Source organism: Littorina saxatilis, linkage group LG7 (assembly GCF_037325665.1).
Source record: "Littorina saxatilis isolate snail1 linkage group LG7, US_GU_Lsax_2.0, whole genome shotgun sequence".
Taxonomy (NCBI): Eukaryota; Metazoa; Mollusca; class Gastropoda; order Littorinimorpha; family Littorinidae; genus Littorina; species Littorina saxatilis.
In genome coordinates, this window is record NC_090251.1 from 22,647,379 (window position 1) to 22,670,575 (window position 23,197).

A 23,197-nucleotide genomic window follows, 5' to 3' on the forward strand; every position below is an offset into this window, starting at 1 on the left:
ACTATAATGCATCGGCACCTTCAATTTTGTGTTGAACTTTTAAGTTTGTTTAAGCCTTCACAATGTTAACCGACATCGTCAAACTATAATGCATTGGCGCCTTCGATTTTGTGTTGTCCGTTTACACCTACATCGCACTGGCCATCTCGCTCGTTTTCTTCCCGTCATTGGCGCGTGTTATCCGTCAGCTTTGTTTATCTCAACCGTGGGAGCGTGTCTTCGCTTGCCGGACGGCTGCGGTGTCTGGCTAAATCTGGAGTTTACTCTCCCCTAACTTTTTGAGTATGCCATATATATACAAGCTCTTGTGGACTCTCACCATAAGATTTTGCTCACAAAACCATAAGTTTGCACCAAAAAGCATAAGACAAAAACTGCAGAAGTCGTTAGATTAATCACCACAAGAACTAAATGCATGCACACATACACACACAACAAGAAATCAGCCTTATTTCACACATAATCAAAAAACAAACTTTTTTCAACACTGAACTGCACTGTTTTATTTAATTTTGAAATGCAAAGCATATTTAAATGTAAATTGTACCGAGAATCACCTAAATTGTACAAAGACGGCACACGTCCAACCTGGCAGTCACACATTTACACCCCTCACAAAAATGTTACCAGAATGCACAAAAACACCACATGATAGTAAAGGCACAAGACAAGTGTGTTTTAACAACATTCATTCATTGAGCACAGTGATTCAATCATGAATGGAAACCCCCACCACAATGTGCAAAAGAGAACATTTTAGCCAAACAGAACATGTAAAACACACAAGTTACAAGCCAGAAACTCATGTGTGTCTCAACAATCAAGGACAAATACCAGATCAACAAAAATATGACATGTAAATGCTTTAGTTTGAGGTCGCGCATATTCTAAAAACAAGTCGTACAAGGTTGTCGTCACCAAGACTGAGACTGGTCTCAAAAACCGGTAAATCTTTAGATGATGCAGTTGTTTTTTATTTCAAACCCTCGAAGTATTCTCCCTTAGCGGCTACACACAGTTTAAGTCGTTGGACCCAGTCAAGAAATGACCGTTTGAAGTCGTTTTTTGGCACCTGGTTCAGACACTGGAAAACACCCGATCCGAGGGTTGATCGACTGTCAAATCGACGCCCAGCCAATTGTCTTTTCAGATGAGGAAACAAAAAAAAGTCACAGGGTGCAAGATCAGGAGAGTAGGGAGGATGTGGCAAAGTTTCAAAGTTTTCTTCCTCCAGGTACTCTTTCACCACCTTGGATTTGTGAGCAGGTGCGTTATCATGAAGTAATTTGATCCCTTTCAATCCTGTAGTTGGTCTGGCTCTCTTGTAGTAACGAACGATGCCAGCAAGAACTTTTTCCTTGTAGTACACCCCAGTGATGCTTCTGCCTTTTTCGCGTGGTTTTTGAAAAATGACGCCCTTTGTGTTGTAAAATATTGTGTATAAAACCTTCTTGCCGGAGCGACTTTTTCGCACGATCCGAGGGGCATTGGCACCTTTTTTTTTTATCCATGCTTTGTTTTGAGCTTTTCTTTTTGGCTCAAAGAAGTACACCCAAGTTTCGTCTCCAGTCACGATCTCATCCAAGCGTTTTTGATCACATCCGTCGTATATCTTGAGTAGCCGTTGGGCAAACGTAACCCTACACCTCTTGTTCTCTTCAGTGAGGAAATGTGGTACCCATCGCGCGCACACCTTTGTGTATCCAAGTTTGTGTTTTAAAATTCTCAAGACAGACGACGACGAAATGTCCAGTGTTTCGGCGATAAAATGACTGCTCACTCGGGGATCTTCATCAACTAACCGTTGCACATGGGACACCATTTTATTGTCGGTTACAGGTGGTTTCTTCACTTTTCCCCTTGCATCTTCCACAGACGTTTTCCCTGTTGAGAAATGCTTTGCCCACCGAAAAACTGTCGCGTGAGATGGTGCTGTGCCTGGGCTTACAGTTCTCAGCTCTTCAAGTATGTCACCGGCCGTTTTACCAAGTGCCGTTCTTATTTTGATGTAGGATCGAAAATCCTTCTCTGAAAATGTGCTTTTTGCCGCCATTTTTTAGGCCAGTGTCTCTCGCTTACATGACTAAATACACTGTATCTTTACGAAAACACAATGGATCACAAAGAAATTATGCACAATAATACGTCATGTACCAATCTTGATAATGACGTCATTTGTTATAAATGTCGTCATTTGATTCTGTGCAAAAAAGACCAGTCTCAGTTATGGTGACGACAACCTTGTATATATGATTACTAGATGAATACCCGCTTCGCCGGGTACGGCTTCGCCGGGAAGAAGTAGAGCCGAATACCCGGCTTCGCCAGGGACCCGGCTTTGCCGGGTGTACGCCGGCGCACCGTACGAAGGAAGGGAGATAAACGCGCAAAACGCTGGAGAAGATAAGGAAGAGTTACTGGGAATGGATGTACAGAAAAACCAAAATCGGTTCAGCGCTGCGCGCTGAGAGCACGGACGTGTTCAAAATTTTCCACGATTGTGTCCGGGGTCTACCTGAATATGCCCACCAAATTTGAAGCACATCCATCGAGAACTTTGGCCGTGAATCGTGAACACACAGACAGACACACACAAGCCGTAGATATTGATGATCGGTTGTGACAAACATCCGGTGCTAATTTTCGCTCTCTAGCTCTTCGAAAATGCATCACAACGCCCTTATTTTTATTTATATGGCTTCACACTTGGTACAACCGTACAACGTGAGGAAATACTGTGTAGATACTAGAACAACAAAAATATGACATGTAAATGCTTTAGTTTGAGGTGGCGCAAGTTCTAAAAACAAGTCCGACATGATTGGATGTGACAGAAATCCGGCTCCTTTCGCTTTTGATCGCGAGCTCTTCGAAAATGCATCACAACTCCCTTAGTTTCATTTCTATGGCTTAAAACTTCGTACAATGTGAGAAAATACCTTGAAGATACCGAGAACAACAATAGTACATGTAACAGCTTTAATTTGAGGTCGCGTGTGGTCAAGCGTGGTCGCACAGTACTCGGTCAGATCGCGCTGACGGTGTGCACATGCGCGTTGCCTTGTACTTCCGCCGGATCAGTTACCGCGAGATTTTGTAGCTGTTACTTTGTTCTTGGACGAACCTTTGCGATCTTTTTTTATTTGACCAAATTGTTTTGTAAAAACCGTAAGATCTTCGGCTTACGCCGTAAGACTTGAAAAAAATCAAAATTCTGTAAGAATTACGCGAAAACCGTAAGACTTGACAGGTATGCATATATAGCGATGTCCCTGATAATTCCTCAATAATATTTAAGAAAAAGTGGATATTGGGTGGGGAGGAGTAGGGGGGTGGGGTGGGGATGGCGAGGATAGAGAAAAACGGCGTTTTTTCCCCCACCAAAGTGAATGCATTCATTTTACAATTCACAGTACTTTTGTCATATAGGCCGTACCAATACAGATAATGTATATATTTATCAATAATTCCTGATCTACAGGCATTTTCCACTAGTTTTGCTTGTCTGAGAGAGACAGTGAGGAAGGCGAGAAAGTTTTGCGAGCGCAGTGTGAACAACAGTGTTTGTTCAGAACGGGATGTTTGCCATCTGGAAAGTGCCAAGCAGGTGGCAAGTGATAGCCAGATTGCAAGCTTGATCCATAGGTGTGAACACAGCTTAAGCCTTCACAATGTTACCTGACATCGTCTAACTATAATGCATCGGCGCCTCCAATTTTGTTTTGAACTTTAAGCCATCACCCAGTAGATTTTGAATGTGTATACATGTGTGTGTGTGTGTGTCATTGTATGTGTGTGTGTGTGTGTGTGTCACAGTGTTTGCAGAGTGTAATTGTTCCCAGACTCAGAAAGAAAAATGTCTGTCAGTTGGACCTGGATTATTTAAAATATATTATATGATCAGGTCCAAATGTGCTGGTTGCACACAAAAAATCAATCGGAAGACGTCCTGTCAAAACTATTGGATGGTCGTCCTACCAGGGGGGAGAACTATGTGTCAGTTCCAAATAGTATCGACCAGTGACCACACAGCAAGGTGTGTGTGATAAAGAAAAGTTGAGGTGGAATTTTTGTAAAAATTGTGTTTGATATTCACTGCGATTTGTGCATGGGTGGGGTGGTGTTGTGTATGGTATTGTTGCTGAGGATTCTTAAGCATATACATTTTCTGTCTGTCTCAGGCGTCAGAATCAGGGCCGTCGTGATGGCGAGTGAACGACAGACAAGAAGCCTAGCTAGCCCTTTTGGGGAATGGAAAAAAAACAAGCAGTGTAGCTGCCGGAGTATGCATGTCGTCACCGTCTGTGAGTTTGAAGAAGTCCTGCAGAGTTCTCCACTGAAGACAAAGTCTGCAAGGCGTTTAGATTGAGGACGGGTGTTTGGTCTTGCATTTTGTTCCAGCGGTTTCAAGTGATTTAATAAAAAAAATTACATACATGTACTTCTCAAGGACTGAAGGAGGTGAACACAGAACAGTGATATTTTCCTACTCCATGTTGCAAAAGGTGTTTGTAGGGTGGCCGTGGACTTTTTTTTATGGAAAACTGTGCGACGCGTGTGTGTTTGGAAATGTGTGTATATATATATATATGCGTGACTGTGTATACATTATTACACGTGTGTGTGTGATTTCTGGCGTTACTGTGTGGGGTTAGAATCTGAAGCTTTTGTCTTGTTCATCCTTGTGAAACGATCAGAACATCACATTCACATCACATCAAACACTTCACATTAAGCCATGTCAATGTTGGGACTGATGTAGGGATTGTTTTGATTTGCTTTGGCTTGTGCGTGAACTTGCAGAATTGTGCCAGGTTGTTCTTTTGTGGATTGTATAATAATAAAATAATAATACACACCCATGACTGATTCGGTGAATGATCTGTGCAACAGTGTGTATGTATTGTTTCTGTGTGGTGTGCAATGAGATGTTATTCCCATAACTGCAAACCTGTAATACACTATCACTATTTGAAAGTCACTATGCAAGAGCGACACACATCATTTGCATCCCGCAGTGGGGCACTGCGGTTATGAAATTAAAGGCCCCTCCTGTTTTTGGAACCGCAGGAGCTTTCTAGTTTGCTGTTAGGTAGATTTTTGGTTCCTCTTTCCTGTCATGCTCTCTTTTTCTTCATGAATTCTTTTCTTTTTTCTGCCTTCTTGCTCATTCACCTGTATTTTTTCCAAAAATCTTTTCTCTTGCCGCTTGTCTCGCGATTCATGTATAGTTTAATCTGTTAGTGTTCTGATGTAAGTCCAGCAGTAGATAGGTTAAGCCTATTTTAACATACTGGAAACTGGTAATCTTCCAGTAGGTATTAATTTAGTTTTACTAAAGCCTGCTGGGACACAAGTAATGGGTTAGTGCATTTGTAAACAGGAATCGCTTGACAAGTGGCCCCCTTCATCCCCCCCTTCCTCGTCCTGATATGGCTCTGCGTAGTCGGCTGGACGTTAAGCAACAAATAAACAAACAAACAAACATCATTTGCAATAGAACTTCAAGCAAGAAGTCCCTTTGATTAGAGATCCTCTCTTGATAGATCATGTAAGCCAGGGATGCGGAAGTCCTCTAGCCTGGTGAGCTTGTTACTTTTCTTCTTCGTTAATGGGCTCAAACTCCCATGTTCACTCATGTTTTTGCATGAGTGGATTTTTACGTGTATGACCATTTTTACCCCGTCATTCTGGCAGCATACGCCGATTTCGGGGGAGGCATGCTGGGTATTTTCATGTTTCTCTAACCCACCGAACTCTGACATGGATTACAGGATCTTTTCTGTGCGCACTTGGTCTTGTGTTGGCCTGAAGAGGGATAAAGCACTAGCAGGTCTGCACACAAGTTGACCTGGGAGATCGGAAAAATCTCTACCCTTAACCCACCAGGCGGCTGCGGCCGGGATTTGAAACTCACGACCTTCCGAGGCCGATGTCTTACCACCCCACCAGTGCGCCCGTCGTCGTTACTTTTCAAATTCACTAGTCCTCAGAAATGTCCTTTTAGCCTGAATTTAATTGGTTGGGTATTTTTCCCTGGGAATGTTCCAAACAAAAGGCACCAAAACCAGACTGTCTTCAACGAACATCAAACAAATTTACAAAATACTTGGAACAATCCTTTACGTGTCAAGCACCCAGTCAGCACATCAACATTGCCCCAATATTGAGGCAACATTGCCGGTCACAGTGGCTCAATATTGAAAGTCAATATTGGATCAACATTGGAAGTGCAAATTTTTGCAATATTGAGGCAATGTTGGATTTCAATGTTGGATTTCAATGTTGGATCAATGTTGGATTTCAGTATTGGAACAATGTTGGATTTCAATGTTGGAACAATGTTGGATTTCAATGTTGGAACAATGTTGGATTTCAATGTTGGATCACACACACACACACGCAAGTCTCACTCAATTTTTAAGAACTGCGTATTCAGATCAATGAGCAGTATAATTTTAATAGCCTTCTTAAATTTATATAATTTCGTGTATGTAGAAAGAGTCGATTTTCAAGGTTCAATTTAATTCAGGAATGGGAAAGCTACAGACACCCCCGACCCCATCACACACACGCTGTGTGTTCAGAAAAACTGTAGGATCCAGGTCTACACGGCCTCCGTCCAGCGGCGTCGCGGCGCCCGTGCTGGTCGTTGACCTCTGCAATAACTCGTCGAGGGACGTTGCTGCCGTAGCCGCTGTCGTCGCCGGTGATGTCGCCGCTGCCTGCTCTCTTGACAGTGGCCCATCGTCGCCCTGAAGTTCACGTATCAGAGCCAAAGTAGCAACATGGTGGCCCGGCTTTAGTTTGAGTTCAGTCACACTGGCCCTCGTGGCATTTACCAGTGCGATGTGCGTGTCAAAACCGGCCTCCACCAAAATTTCTGCCACCGTAGAAGGGAGCTGTTTTACCCACTTGTCAAACTTGAATTTGGAACTGTCTCTGTCAGTCATTTTGCACTGCTGCGTATAAAATTTTTGAAGTAAAAAGAACTGAGTAAAAATGTCCAAGTCAGCTTTGCTGGCAAAAAACTTTGCTGCTGCTGCGCCGGTGTACAAAAGCTGACTGACTACACTGAATGCAAAAGCTAACAATCACATATCTAGGCGTAGGAATATTTTACTCAATAGGCCCTACACACACAACTGCCACACGATACAGGACCCCTCTCACGTGCAGCCCGACCCATCCGCCGAACACGCTACTCCAAGGTGTAACCCATCCCGCAGAAGGGACCGACTGCACGAGAGATTGGCGATTTCCTTGATTGGCGCATGCGTCGAAAGTCGTCTGACATCTCAATCTTGCGCGAGCCCGCAATTCGCTGTGAGCCAACGTTTACTGTCTCGATCGAGCAACACTCGGTGACAGCTGCGCCCGCGGCGCAGCAAGAGATTGCCGATCGCGGTGTGGCGATGGAAGAAACACCATTTGTGAGAGTGAGCTTGATATCCAACAATAAACCAATGTTGAGACAACATTGCCTCAATACTCCGTGCTGACTGGGCAGTCGATGATGAGCTGTACATTTTTTCGAGTAGTCAGCCTGTGAATAAATTTCCAATACGCCCAAAAAATCCTCTGAGGCTGTCACATCTGTGGCAGAAAGTTGAGGTGTCAGTGCAAGCTGTCGTATAGTTTTGTAATTTTAAGTATTCACGCACACGGCTTCAGATGATGCACTTACTGTCAAAATCCGAATATGATGTGAAAGCAAGAGTGAAGCTTCAAGCGGAAACAATTCATGTATTTCGGTTCGACCTTCAACGTTTAACAACTGAGTTAGTGAACTTTCTTGTCCATGGTCCCCACACTCGCACACACGCTCGCCCGCGCACGCACACAAGCACTTACACGCACACACACACTCTCTCTCAGTCTGTCTCTCTCTCTCTCAGTCTGTCTCTCTCTCTCTCTCTCTCTCTCTCTCTCTCTCTCTCTCTCTCAGTCTCTGTTTGAGTCTCTCCCCCTCTCTCTTAGCCTCTGCCCCCCGAAAACTTTCTCTCTCTCTCTGTCTGTCGGTCTGTGTACCATCGGCTACACCGTACCTTCTTCAGTGTGTATCAATCACAGGAGCTTGTATCAAATCGCCGGTCGATCATTATTTACAGTCCACTACTACGACATACTACTAGTATATAGTACTAGTAGTATGTCGTAGTAGTGGACTGTAAATAATGATCGACCGGCGATTTGATACAAGCTCCTGTGGCGTGTACTGGTAGAAGGAGTACTTAGCCACGGCACTCTTGTTGCATCAGTATCGGCCAACATACATGTCGCACAATGCCATCATTGGGTAAATATTGTTCAGTTTGTTTCCATTATTAATTTTCTGTTAAGGAATAAGTACATTAGTCTTGTAGTAGGGAAAAGTTTATTGTTATGTACGTTTTTTTTTGCTTTAGTTTGATCATGTTATGTTTCTGTGTTCGCCATGATGTGCACACTTTTTAAAAATTTCATTTCACGGTTTAATTAGGGTTCAGTGTGTCAGATTCCAAGTAAGAGTGGTATTTTGTACATGTAAATGGTGGTGATGTATTGAAAGTTTTGCACATTCTCAATGCTTCTCAATCATGACTGTTCTCAACCAGCACTGAGGCCAACTGTATTTGCCTCATGCCTTGACAAATCATGGTTGATAAACATTGAGACAATTTCATTGAGGAACAGAATTTCCTCCACTCAACCACTCAACATTATTATTATTCCCCAGTGAAATCAACAGACTGTTTGTTGTGTGTGAATCGCCATATATGTATTTTGTGTATGATTTGAATATAGGTGCAAGGGCAAAGGGAGTTAATTTGTTTACGTCTTTGTACCTATCTTGAGTGCTGTGTGTGTGTAGTGTGAGTGAATTAGTAAACAGAGATAGAACATGCACTTTTGATAGAATATTTATTTACACACAGACACTTCTCAATATTTATAACTTCAACACATTTCAGCAAAACCCCCTCGTAACATTTGTTTCACGGTTTAATTACAGTTCAGTGTCAGATTCCAAGTAAGAGTGGTATTTTGTACATGTTTGCCTTTCATTTAAAATGTTTGGAAACCTTACATTGTCTATGATATACGCGCTACTAACTCACTACTCCTGTTGCATGAGGGTTCTAGCACAAGAGGTCATGACTTTAAAATAAAACAAAAAAACTTAAAATTTAACCCAACATTGTGACAGCTGGAACACTAAACACATTCAAAAACTTACTGGACAAGCACTGGAGACAATTTATGTTCTACAAATTTAACACAATTGAGATCGTCCTAGGACGTAGGCAGCGCACAAATACAAACGATGTCACTAGTTGAAATACATAGCAGGCAAAAGGCTGAAAAGCCTCTCAGGTCGCTTATGTTATGTTAAATAAATGTCATTCTGCGATATAACCTTCGTGGTTGAAAACGACGTTAAACACCAAATAAAGCAAAGAACTTTCCTTTAAGTCCTTTGTACTGGAAACTTGCATTCTCCCAGTAAGGTCATATATTGTACTACGTTGCAAGCCCCTGGAGCAAATTATTGATTAGGCCAACAAAAAAAAATTGTCTGTTTAGGGTAACCCGACCGACCCTATCGATTTGGCGCCGACCCAAAAACTTTTTTTGATTTCAAAAAAAAAAGAAAAAAAAAAGAGGTATTATAAGTGAATTTGAACATACACTGTAGAATCTCTCTTTCTCTCTCTCTCTTTCTCTCCCTTTCTCTCTGTTTTATTTATACGTTAGTTTTGAAACATGTATTCATCAAATATAAGAAGTGAATGTTCAGCCAACATAGCATTTACACACAAACAAAAACAAAAACAAAAACAAAACAAAAAACCCTACCTACCTACCGACCCTACTTTTTTTGGTCATGTTACCCTAAACAGACAATTTTTGTTTTTGGCCTTAGTGCTTTTGTGAACAAGAAACAATTAACAAGTGGCTCTATCCCATCTCCCCCCCCCCCCCCCCCCCCTTTCCCCGTCGCGATATAACCTTCGTGGTTGAAAACGACGTTAAACACTAAATAAAGAAAGAACAACTGTTCTGTTAATAATTTGGCTGTATGGAATCTGTTTTCTATATAAAATACCATATAAAATTGTTTTACATATTCTCGCACACTACATATTCAAACAGCTGCAGAGGAAAAATTATCGCTTACTGGTCTTACAAACACGATGTTGCCAAACATCACAGGTGTCACACTGAAGTGCATGTTGTCGACCTTTCACAGGGTGAGAACAATAGCTACACGAATCCATTGTTACCCAAATTTGTGTTGGACAACTGACCCCACTGGGCAGGCAACACACTCTTATACACCCCAACAATGATTTTCACTCACAATTAACTATAATAATAATAATAATAATGGGCATTTGCTATAGCGCATAATCATATATATGCTCAATGCGCTTTACAATAGTCTTCTTAGTTAGATTAGCCAGACTCGCCTCCTTCAAAGGCTCAAAAACCGGCGAACTCAAAAACTCCAGCACAAGCAACAAGTCCCAGGCTGGAACAGATGTTCTCCGCGAAGCAGAACTGAGAGCAGAACCCTTAATCACGCTCGCAATTACCCCGTCCAAGGTAATGGAGCGTCCCAGCTGCTTGAGAGTAGTAGAAATAGCCGAACGACGTACCCGGAGGGTAGACGCCGTCCGACCTTGGGAAGAAAGCCACGCTAAATGGTTTGCTACCTCCATAGTCCGCGGTGACAGAGGATTAACCCCATTAAGACGGCACCACTGAGCCCAAGCAGCCCAATGAGACGAATACACAGATGAAGTTGACTTCCTATGTGCCTTCTGAACCAACGTCAAAAGCTTAACACTCCAAGCACGCAAGACCAAGCAAACAGGGTAAAGACAAAAGTCATACAAGCAAAGCCATACAAGCAAAATTAATACCGAACTCCATGCAAACAATACTCAAAACTCAAAAACATGACAAGGCAACGGAATGAGAAGAAGCATATATATATATATATATACATACAAATTCAACATGGACACACGTGAAAACATCGTCAGGCATGGGAATTGTCCGTCGAATGGCGGATTTCCGCCGAATTTTTTTTTTGTTCCGCCGAAAATGCAAAAGTGTCCGCCGAAAAAATAAAGGGGGGAGGCACACAAAAAAAGCACCGGTTACTTTGGCCTTTGCGCAAAAGCCCGCGAAAACTTTCCGTACTTTGTTCACGCACTGCTACCGCCCGTCTCAGTTATTGAACTATTATGTTTGAAAGTAAACCAGATTGCACAGATTGTGTTACAAGTTACATTTTCCTGTTTGTCTCAACAGATAAATTTATTTACAAATTTAAATCATATATAATACATGTAAGCAAAATTTGGTACATTTTTGTTCTAAAAACTCTGATTCTAAAAACAGAATTTAATGGCAAACTTGGAGCTCAGATGACACCAGATTGCACCATCTGGGTTCTTTGGAGAAAATTTTTTCCGGGGGGGCATGCCCCCGGACCCCCCTAGTAAGGCTAGGCGCTTCGCGCCGTCGACTTGACGCTTCGCGTCTTCAGTTATAAATTTTCCGCCTTTTTTACAATTTTCAATTCCCATGCCTGCATCGTTCAAGCAGCAGCTTATGATAGTCAGCGAGATGCAGTCCGGGGGGGGGGGGGGGGGGGGGGGGGGGGGGTGGTATGTGTATGCAAGTGAAAAAAGATGCGTTTTCAAGCCTGTGCGGAAGGAGGCAGAGTTACGAAGAGTGACAGGGAGAGAGTTCCAGACGAGAGGAGCAGAAACGGAAAAAGAGCGCTCACCAAAAGATTTAGTGTTGACTCTCGGAGTGGAAAGGATAGAGGTGTCTGCCGAGGAGCGGAGTGTCCTGCCCGGTGTGTATGTCTGAGTCAAGTCTGTGAGGTATGCGGGTCCTGTCTGTGAGTGCACCATAGGATAGGCATGCGATTTTATACTTGATGCGTGACTCTATTGGAAGCCAGTGCAGTGCTTGGAGATGAGGGGAAATGTGTTCGGACTTGCGGACTCTGAGGACCAGCCGTGCAGCATTGTTCTGCAATTTCTGTAACCTGTTTAGGAGGTACTGGGGGCAGCCATACGTTACAATAGTCCAGTCTGGAAAGAATGAATGCAGAGACTAGAGTCAGAGCTGCTTCTTCAGAAAGGTAATGGGGTATCGAGCCAAAACGGCGGAGCTCAAAGTTGACGGCACGAGTGATGTTTTGTACCTGTGCGTGCATAGTTAGGTGGGAGTCTAGTGTGACATGTATTCATCCAGACAAGGACACTGTCAATTTGTTGGAATGTCTTTAATAATACAATAATTTTTAACGCGCACATATCTCGCCACAAGGCGACTCTGGTAATCTGGATTGAATATGAGCTGTACACGCATCAAGGGCGCTATATTACCCGCTATTACGAGCTAGTCGTGTGACAGAGAGTTAGTCTTGCACACGAGACTGTAGATGTTTCACGACGGCTTTAGCCGGAGTGAAACAGCAGCAGTCGAGTGTGCAAGAAAACTCTGTCACACGACTAGCTCGTAATGGCGATTATGTCTCACAGCATAGGCATAGAAAGATATAAATGAGTTTTCGGGGACGAAATAACAGGCACAAAACCAGACTGACAACACAATTGCCTTTTCACACATACCGTACACACGCATGCGCGCAAAAGATAGATCCAATTCGTTTCGTGTCTTTTTCTGGTTGAATGCATTTAACAAAGTATCAACCAACGTTTCTGAATCTTTCAATGAAAAAAATTAACTTTTTTTGAACCAAACAGCACAAACCAACGAAAGCTAAACACACAAACACACGCGCGCACTAACACAGATTGAATGCAAAGCGCGAACGAACACGGATAATTTTTGTAGGTCAAGTCGTGGGAAAGTCCACCCGAAATGTTCCACAGGGGAACTGGTTGTGTTTGGATTGTTCTTTTTCTCACAGTGATGTTGATGTTGTTTACAGTGCAGTTTTGAAAGAATATTTTCCGAATTTGGGGCACACTTTCGTCTTTCGGTTCGTTTATCTTGTCGAAGTAACATTCGAGTGTTTCTAAATCCAAACCTTCCATCACCGCGGGTGCAGATTAGACCTGCCTGACTGTCTGCGTGCGTGTTAGAGCTGAAGACGAAGCCTCAATCGCCAAAGCGTCACCCATCTGTAGGTTCTGAGCATCGGATGTACGTTGATACGTGGTAAGATCCGCACGGAACTGTCTATGCAACTTTTCCTAGTCACAGGTGTAAGGTTCGATCTTTTCTTTGCAATTTCGTCCTCTGTGTACGTAGCAAAACGTTTAACCATTTTCGGTTTTCGTTGCAGACGACGATAGTGAAAGTAGTACCTATTGTTTTGTTTTGACCTTTCGTATTCAGGGTTCTTCATTGAAGCTTGGTAAAGGGACCGTGTCGTGTAAGTGGAAAGTTGACGAAGCTTTTGAAAACAGAAATTGAATGAAGAAGAAAATGTGGCTTTCAGTTATATACAGGAGAACTGGGTTGGTGTTATTCTTTTACCGTCAAACACTTAGTACACAGATAAAACGTGATTGACTGACCACAGGCGGAAGGTATCGTCCACTGAACTACTACTATCACAGAAAGACTACAAGGTACGACGCTCACCTTCGAGACCTCCGTGTTCTTGGAGTCGCTTCCTGGGGAAAAAATAGTGTTCAAGAGGGTTTGCCTCTTCCTACAGTCTGTGTAAGGTCAAATAAATACAGTTGAATGATTGTTTGAACTATTATGAGCCTTTAGTTTTCAGCTTTCGTTCGATGCAGGTTGTTTTTAACCATCATTTGGACGAATTTTTGTTTGCGAGCCGCTGTGCAACCGGAAGACAAAGTTTCTATCCGCACCGAATATGCATACCAGCGCTCATTGGTTAATAACAGGATATTCGATGATTATTTTCCCGTGGGTTGCTGCACAATATTTACATATGTTTTAGACCAATGAGCGCTGGTATGCATATTCGGTGCGGATACAAAAATTTGTCTTCCGGTTGCACAGCGGCTAGCAAACGAAGATTCGTCCAAATGATGGTTAAAAACAACCTGCATCGAACGAAAGCTGAAAACTAAAGACTCATAATAGTTCAAACAGTCATTCAACTGTATTTATTTGACCTTACACAGACTGTAGGAAGAGGCAAACCGTCTTGAACACTATTTTTCCCCAGGAAGCGACTCCAAGAACACAGAGGACTCGAAGGTGAGCGTCGTACCTTGTAGTCTTTCTGTGATAGTAGTAGTCCAGTGGACGATACCTTCCGCCTGTGGACTGACCAAGGCCTGTTGGCACACTATTCAGAATGCACAACAAAATGTAACAACGCTTTGATACCCATTTTTCTACGTTCGTGATCACTTGAAATGAATACTGAAAACATAAGTGTTTAAGGTAGTGACTGAATGTATGTAAAGGTAAAAATTTTCAGAAATAAATGCATAATCAAAATAATTGATTTCGGCATCAAAGCGTGTAACATACAATCTTGCACACGTTTGCTTTAGTAGTGGCAAAGAAGGAATGCGTGTGACATTATTATATAGGTTATATTCATAATATGATATTCGCAGTGGCTACACTTACGCCTCCCGTAACTTTTCCCTTCTTTGCTTTGATTACGTGACTAAGCATTTCCCCGCCAGGGCCGCGCTGTACTTCCGGTTTGATCCGGTTTGGGCGGCCATTTTAAAGCGTGGGTCGAGTGAGGACAGACGTGTGTTCAATAGTGTTTGTGCGTTTCTACCCGTATGCAGGCCGGTTTTCTTCAGTCATGGATAGCGGACTTCACAGCGAAGCAGTTTTGACTGTAGGAAGTACGTTCGAGTCCTTCGACAGGTTGAAGAAAGTGATCTCGGACTTTGAAACGAACGCGTTCGTCCAGCTCTACGTTCGGTCGTCGCGAACCCTGCAGGTGCAACGCAAACGAGCCCCCAGAAAGAATTTCAACGAAGCATTGCAGTTTGGCGAGTTGGACTATGCCTGCATCAATGGAGGACGAAATTTCAAATCGAAGTCAACGGGAAAACGTCCTAACCAGTCGTAAGTGTTTGAACACCTATCATGTTATATTCAATATTGTGATGTTTTTGATTCGCCTTTATGATTGGACAAGGCAGCTACAGGCCGTAATTCGACTCTAGTTACGGCCTGTCGTCATTTTACTCCCGTAACCCGCATACTGCAGGCTTTGGTTGCACCTTTTGCACGTCGGTCATACTATGATTCCAGCGCGGCGTGATCCTACCCGGGCATTCTGTAGTTACGTCATGACGCCATTGATAACAACGCGACGTATCTTCATCTCATCTGCAGAATCCAAAACTCTGGCTAATAGTACCTACCCAAAATATTATTTTTCGTCACAAATTAGACTTAAGTGAGTGGATTACATGTTCAGGAGTTTATGAGAGATAAACTAAGCCGGTCATCCTCTGGGTTGTAGCTGCATATTGTCCATTCAAAGACATCACGAATAATGGATGTAATGTCGATTGAATTTCACTGCAAATATGCTTCAATTGCAGGATTTTGTAATGCCTGGTTTTCTCCCTACAATTGTGCTTCTTGAAATTGGCAGGGAAACTTTCTGGCTGGTGACGCTGATCTCCTCCTTTTGGCTGCTTATGTTTGTTTATGGACAGCAGCCTTTGTTTGTATTTTCAGGGCTGTATTTTAGATTTCACCACAAATCCAATCTGCTTCATAGTTCATTAGACAAAGACGCACTCTGCTTAGAACGTCGCGAGAACTTCAAACCTCAGCTTTTGAAGCTCGCGCGAGCACGCTGTACTTCATGCTTTGCCTATGCTCTGAAGTTTGCGAGGGCGTGGAGTATCAATATCGTCTAATGTGAGACCTATGATTGTCTGGAATTTGGCAGGGAAATATTCAGTCTGGTGTTCATTTTGGTCGACACCAGACTAACTTCCTCCCTCTAGCTGCATTTGAATGCACAGTGTTTTGAATGCTATTGCTGTGCCTTTGGAACCACTGTCTCAGTAATATAAACTTATGGTTCTTTTAGCCCGGAATTAAGAAGCGCCATTACAAGGCAAGGTTGACAAAATTGGTTGTGTTTTAGACCCCATTGGTGTTTCTGTTCCAAGCTCTCGCGAACTTCAAAACATGTGGTACAGCAACCATGTGCGCAAAGGTGTTAATTAACTGAGTGGTCCATGTTTCTGTGAAGCCTCCACATCTTTTTGGAAGGTCGTTTTCCCCACACCAAACCCACTGTCTGTTGATGTACCTTTCCGTTTGCATTGCTACCATTAGTAACTAGTTTATTGTTATTGCAGGACTTTCCAGATGGCATGCCCTTTCCACCTGAAAGTGAGAACAACTGCCGATGGGCAGATGCTGGTGATCAAGTCTGTTCATCTAGATCACAATCATGAAGTCAGCCAGGTAAGCTTGTCTTGATATTAAATCGTGCACTGTGGACTCAACTGGATTCTTTCTAAATTGTATAATGTGAAGCTAAAACAACAAGAGTTTATTTCTTCTTCATTTACAGTGGTACCCTGTTTATGAAACACTCAAAAAGGAGGGAGTCTTATAATAGGGGTACGTTTTTCATTGTCTGTTTGTTTGCTTAACGCCCAGCCGACCACGAAGGGCCATATCAGGGCGGTGCTGCTTTGACATATAACGTGCGCCACACATAAGACAGAAGTCGCAGCACAGGCTTCATGTCTCACCCAGTCACATTATTCTGACACCGGACCAACCAGTCCTAGCACTAACCCCATAATGCCAGACACCAGGCGGAGCAGCCACTAGATTGTCAATTTTAAAGTCTTAGGTATGACCCGGGGTTCGAACCCACGACCTCCCGATCACGGGGCGGACGCCTTACCACTGGGCCAACCGTGCCGGTTGTTTTTCATTGTGAGATAAAAAGAAAAGATAAAGGTCTAAAAAGTGAAGACGTCTTTGTAGGGTGGTGTCAATGTGATTGATATGGTAAATGGGATTTATAAAGCATTTCTTGTTATTATTGATTTTATTCTTTCTGTGTTGCAGGCAAGCTACTGCCACCTGCCGCGTCAGCGACAGATGGATGCTGCTGAAAAGGAGCAGACCCTGCGTTTTCTTAGACTGAAAGCTGACAAGAAGTTTGTCCAGCAGCATATTCGGGAGGAAACAGGAAAAGTTGTCACATTGAAAGACCTCCACAACCTCATTGGGCCTAGCAGATCAGGAGTAGGATTGAACCTCCAGGATGTTGTCTCTGAACTTGAAAAGACACAAGGAGGTATGTGATGATTGCTTGTTATCTGATCTTGCTTTTTTTCTTTTGTTTTCTGGGAAAACCGAAAGGTAGCCTCGTCAGGGGCCAACTATTCAAACCCATATCCTCATTATTTTTTTTCTCGATAGAGAATAATCATTTATGAATGATTATTATACATTTCCCTTTTTGGGGTGTACTTGTATACTGGTGATTGATCTAGGTATGCTCTCAGTGATTGGGGCTTTCATTGTAGAAAATCCTGTCATTATAAGAGGGGTTGGGGGTGCGGGTCTATAACCAATTCCGATGCTTCACTTTGCTTGATAGCTCTTCGATGGCATCTAAACTCTTCTTTTTGACTTTTATGACTTAAAACTTTGTACAACATTAGAAAATACTGTACAAATACAAGAACAACAAACATTGGAGCTCGCGTGTGGTTGTGTAGTGTTGAGTCAGGCCGAGTTTAAGTATTTTTCCCGCCTGTTTTTATTATTGTGTTGTGTGCGTTTGCAGTAAGTTTTTTATTCTTATTTTGCAGGAGCCGTCATACGTGTTGTCGAAACAAATGGAGTCCTGGATGCAGTGTTCTACCAGCGCCATGCCTGGAGGGAAATTTATCAGCTGTTTCCGGAGATAGTCTTGATAGACGCTACCTACAAAATCAACAACCTTGGGATGCCCCTTTACGTCATGATGGTTGTTGATGGCAATGGCGAGAGCCAAGTTGTGGCAGTCTGGATCGTTCGGCGGGAGGACAAGGAGACGATGCGGACTATGGTCTCCATTTTCAAGGAGCTCAACCAAACAGGAGGAACAAGGTGCTTCATGGCGGACAAAGACTGGACTGAAAGAGGCGTGATCCGGGAGGAGTTCCCTGAAGCGGCTCTCCTCATCTGCCTTTTCCACACAATGAGGACCTTTAGGCGAGAGGTGACGGAAAAAAGTATGGGGTGCACCAGTGGTGAAAAGAACAGCTTCTTGGAAATTCTGCAGAAGCTGGTGTATTCGCACTCAGAAGAGGAGTACATGGAGAACTACCAGGATTTGCAGGCCACTGGCAATCAAAAGTTGCTGCATTATTTTGACTCCAACTGGCATTCTATCAGGAAGGAGTGGGTGGAGGGAATGAAGGTGGACGCTGGGCACCTTCTCAACAGGACCAACAACAGGCTTGAATCCATCAACCAGAAGATCAAGTCTGTTGTTGACCAAAGTGGAAACCTGGCAGTGTCTGTCAGGGAGCTGCTGCTGTGTTTTGATTCGCTCGACCAGGAGCGTCAACACAGGGCAACATTGGTTTTTCAGAAGGTACCAATTGGTGTGTACGCTCCAGAAACACCCGTGACTGAGTACCAGCGGCTGCTGACCCCCCATGCCTTTGCGTTTGTGCAGAAACAGTTTGAGCTGTCGTGTGGCATTGCGATTCCTGCGGATAAAGTGAGCTCTGCTGCTGTCATGCTTCAGAGATTTTAAGGTTTGTTGGAGATCTCCACACAGGCCTGTACTTGCGGCTTTTTCAAAGCAGTGTCCCTCCCCTGCCGGCACATCTTTGCTGTGCGATCAGCGAAACACCTGTGTCTGTTTGACGGTGAACTTTGTGCCAAGCGTTCGACGAAGTCCTACTATAGAGGCCGACTGGTTCCACGTGACACAAGTGAGAGCCGTGTCGAAGTGGTGAACGGCCCTGCAGTCAAAGCAGTGCCCTCTCAAAATCAGCGTTACCGGACCGCCTTCGAGGTCGCCAGACGACTTGCGTCTTTGGCCTCAGAATTGCCTCTGCGGGAGTTCCGCCAGGCGATGCTCTTAATTGAGCAGATTGCAACCGCGTGGCAGGGAGGAAAAAAAGTTGTTGTGGAGGTGGTGGATCCACTGGCAGACAGTTTTGGTGACGCTGACAGTGGAGTCGCACCAATTGATCCACCTTCACCTTTTCGCGACACCCTCTCAAGTACATATGAAACCTTCCCCACCTGCTTTGATGTACCAGGACCGCCTCCTGGTTTCACCGACAACCTGCCAGCTGACTCAGAGGAACCAGGACCGCCTCCTGGTTTCACCGACAACCTGCCAGCTGACTCAGAGGAATCAGGTCCGCCTCCTGGTTTCACCGACAACCTGCCAGCTGACTCAGAGGAACCAGGACCGCCTCCTGGTTTCACCGACAACCTGCCAGCTGACTCAGAGGAATCAGGTCCGCCTCCTGGTTTCACCGACAACCTGCCAGCTGACTCAGAGGAACCAGGACCGCCTCCTGGTTTCACCGACAACCTGCCAGCTGACTCAGAGGAACCAGGACCGCCTCCTGGTTTCAACGACAACCTGCCAGCTGACTCAGAGTCTGTGGAGCCAGGTTCATCGCACCTCAGTGCCATAAAACTGCCTCCTAAATCGATTAAGAGGGGCAGGCCCAAGGGAACAAACACAACTGTGATTGGATTGCCTGCAAAAAGGCAACGTGGTTGTAAAGGTCCTTACAGTTTTTTAAAGCTTGGCCTGAAGGAACGAGAACTGATGGTGTTGTCATGGATTTTTGGTGACAACATCAAGGCCTTGTACAGTGTAGGTGACATTCCTGCTAGTGCCAGAGATCTGCCACAACAAATCATTGATGAGAATGTGGATCTTGACTCGTTCAAGAAGTACTTTGACAGAAGAGCATGGGTTCTTTTTCTTTCACATGTGGACTCCCTCAGAAAGGATGCAGAGTGGCTGTGCTGCATGTGTAAAGAGGGACTTGCCCAACATACCCAGGCACTTGGATGCGACTCCTGTTTACAGTGGTTTCACTTCAAGTGCGTGGGTGTGAAAATTGCTCCGAAGTCAAGGTACTGGTTCTGTTCTGAATGCAAGTCAAAGAACTGATTTGTATACTCTCATCAAGGATTTGGTGTGGCAGGTCACTGGCACTAGCAGCAATGCTCATTGGTGTTTTTTGTGCACTTTAAGGCTGTAGGATATTTCTGCGACTACGTTGGGGGTAGCCTCCCTTATCGGATATAGAACCCCTTGTGTGTCGTAACAGGTAATCCACGCATGGTATCAGGTGTATATTCCAGCCTTAATGAATTTTTCCCTTTGCAGTGGTCTATGACTATTGTTGTGATAAATAAATATGTATGTTGTGTAGGTTCAAGTAATCTGTGTCTTGAAATTCAATTTCTTACAAAGTGTCAAACCATTGTTTTCCTATTTGATTTGGTGTAATGTTTTGAACATACATTTTTTTCGCTCTAATGGGCGTCTTCTGTGATAATGCATTTAGCTAACCAGATAGGTTGTATTTAGGCAGTTATTTTGGACAATAACACCAAGGTGCTTGTGCTTTTAATTCTTACAGCTTTGATTGCCCAAATGAAATTTGATAACTTCAGGATTCTGTTGTCTAATTTTGACAATTCAGGTTTGTGATGTGACGATTTGCTTGTTTTGTATATATAATTATCCTGATGTTTTAAGTTTCCTTTCACCCCCCGCGGGTTAGGGGGAAGAATTTACCCGATGCTTCCCAGCATGTCGTAAGAGGCGACTAACGGATTCTGTTTCTCCTTTTACCCTTGTTAAGTGTTTCTTGTATAGAATATAGTCCATTTTTGTAAAGATTTTAGTCAAGCAGTATGTAAAAAATGTTAAGTCCTTTGTACTGGAAACTTGCATTCTCCCAGTAAGGTAATATATTGTACTACGTTGCAAGCCCCCGGAGCAATTTTTTGATTAGTGCTTTTGTGATCAAGAAACAATGGACAAGTGGCTCTATCCCATCTCCCCGCCTTTCCCCGTCGCGATATAACCTTCGTGGTTGAAAACAACGTTAAACACCAAATAAAGAAAAAGTTTCCTTTCGGACGCTTTTTTTAATTTTAACCTGTGATTTGGTGATGTGATGGCTGTACATAATTATCCTGATGTTATAAGTTTGTTTATGGCTCTGAACCCTTTTTCATTTTTGACTCCGTTGCAGTGAAATTATGATTATACTCCAGCCTTAATGAATTTTTCCCTTTGCAGTGGTCTGTGACTATTGTTGTGATAAATAAATATGTATGTTGTGTAGGTTCAAGTAATCTGTGTCTTGAATCAATTTCTTACAAAGTGTCAAACCATTGTTTTCTTATTTGATTTGGTGTAATGTTTTGAACATACATTTTTTTCGCTCTAATAAGTTTGTTTATGGCTCTGAACCCTTTTTCATTTTTGACTCCGTTGCAGTGAAATTATGATTTTGCATAGATGATGTGACTGCAAATCCACCCTTTATGTGTGTTCATTTTAAGTGATTTGACAAAGTTTGCAAGTTTTCAAGTTTTAATTATTTGACCAGTGTATAGCTGTGTGTATGTGTCCGATCACATGTTGGTTATGATTGATTTGTGAATCCGAAAGTTGCTTTTTGTTGCATTCATTTTGCATTCTGAATATATTTTGTTGCATTCACCGATCAAAAAGTGTTGACTTTACAGTGACTGAGTGAGCTTGTGTGAATGTTGCATGTTGTGAATGTGTACATGTACCTTAACTGCCTTGTAGGGGAAGGGCTCCTAATATGGACCACCTCCTGTTCTGACAAACTAACGGCGCTAGAGCACTCAAAAAAGTTGTATTCGCTGTATTCACCCTCTCTGGGTAACTTGCACATGTCAAAACAGTTGCAGAAACACAAATCTCAAAACCGTTAGGCTTTGTCTCTTTTTTACATTTAGTCAAGTTTTGACAAAATGTTTTTATATAGAGGGGGAATCGAGACGAGGGTCGTGGTGTGTGTGTCTGTCTGTGTGTGTAGAGCGATTCAGAGTAAACTACTGGACCGATCTTTATAAAATTTAACATGAGAGTTCCTGGATATGATATCCCTGACGTCATATCCGGCTTTTTGTAAAAGTTGTCACACCCTCATTTTTCAATCAAATTGATTGAAATTTTGGCCAAGCAATCTTCGACGAAGGCCGGACTTTGGTATTGCATTTCAGCTCGGTGGCTTAAAAATTAAATAATGACTTTGGTCATTAAAATTCTGAAAATTGTAATTAATTTTTTTTTATATAAAACGATCCAAAGTTGCGTTTATTTTATTCTTCATCATTTTTTGATTCCAAAAACATATAAAGATGTTATATTTGGATTAAAAACAAGCTCTGAAAATTAAAAATATAAAAATTATGATCAAAATTAATATTCCAAAATCGATTTAAAAACAATTTCATCTTATTCCTTGTCGGTTCCTGATTCCAAAAACATATAGATATATGTTTGGATTAAAAACACGCTCAGAAAGTTAAAACGAATAGAGGCACAGAAATAGCGAAACCACTACCGCGCTAAACAGGCTCGTCAGTTTCACTGCGTTTTGCACAAGCGGCGGACTACGGTCATTGTGAAAAAAATGCAGTGCGTTCAGTTTCATTCTGTGAGTTCCACGGCTTGACTAAACCACAGCTTAAGCTTTTATCAAACAAAAATTGCTATACAGTCAAAAACGCTTAAGCCGAACTCGCCCGGGGAATGACAAATCGTTTCGAAGGTGCATATCCGAGTTCGGATAAGCCAAACCTTTCCCGATTCAATCCTAATTCACTCTAATTAGGCCTAACGCTTAACCTAAGACACAAGGACTACCAAACACAAAATGAAACGTCTTCGCAAAAAAACAAGCTAGTTATACAAGATACAAGATATTTATTCACCAATTTTGCAAAAGGATTTCATCTTGGCACGGCACGGTAAAAATAAAATAAAGACCAACCAGACACATATGCAGACACACATCACCATGCATGCATACATACGTACATTACACTGTCATGCACACACAGACACAACTCACACACACACACACACACACACAATTATTAACATACTCACACATAACCAGCCACATATCTACATCAGCATGAAAGAAAAAGTGGTCCATATTGGGAGCCCTTCCCCTATACTCCCAACCCCCTCACCCCC

The 23,197-nt window shown here is 42.9% G+C and overlaps 1 protein-coding gene across 4 annotated transcripts in view; it reads left to right on the forward strand.

Moving 5' to 3' along the window:
- Window positions 1-8,172: 8,172 nt before the first annotated feature.
- Window positions 8,173-23,197, forward strand: part of LOC138970938 (protein aurora borealis-like) — a 43,648-nt gene continuing 28,623 nt past the window's right edge. The window contains exon 1 of one of the 4 annotated variants that reach the window (XM_070343521.1): window positions 8,173-8,299. In XM_070343521.1, the coding sequence (XP_070199622.1) occupies window positions 8,277-8,299 (23 nt within the window). In that variant the 5' untranslated portion in view covers window positions 8,173-8,276. Of the gene's footprint in view, window positions 8,300-12,618; window positions 13,195-14,010; window positions 14,215-14,299; window positions 14,329-23,197 lie in introns of those variants that run through there. The other 3 variants (XM_070343523.1, XM_070343525.1, XM_070343524.1) reach the window with 3 other exon arrangements.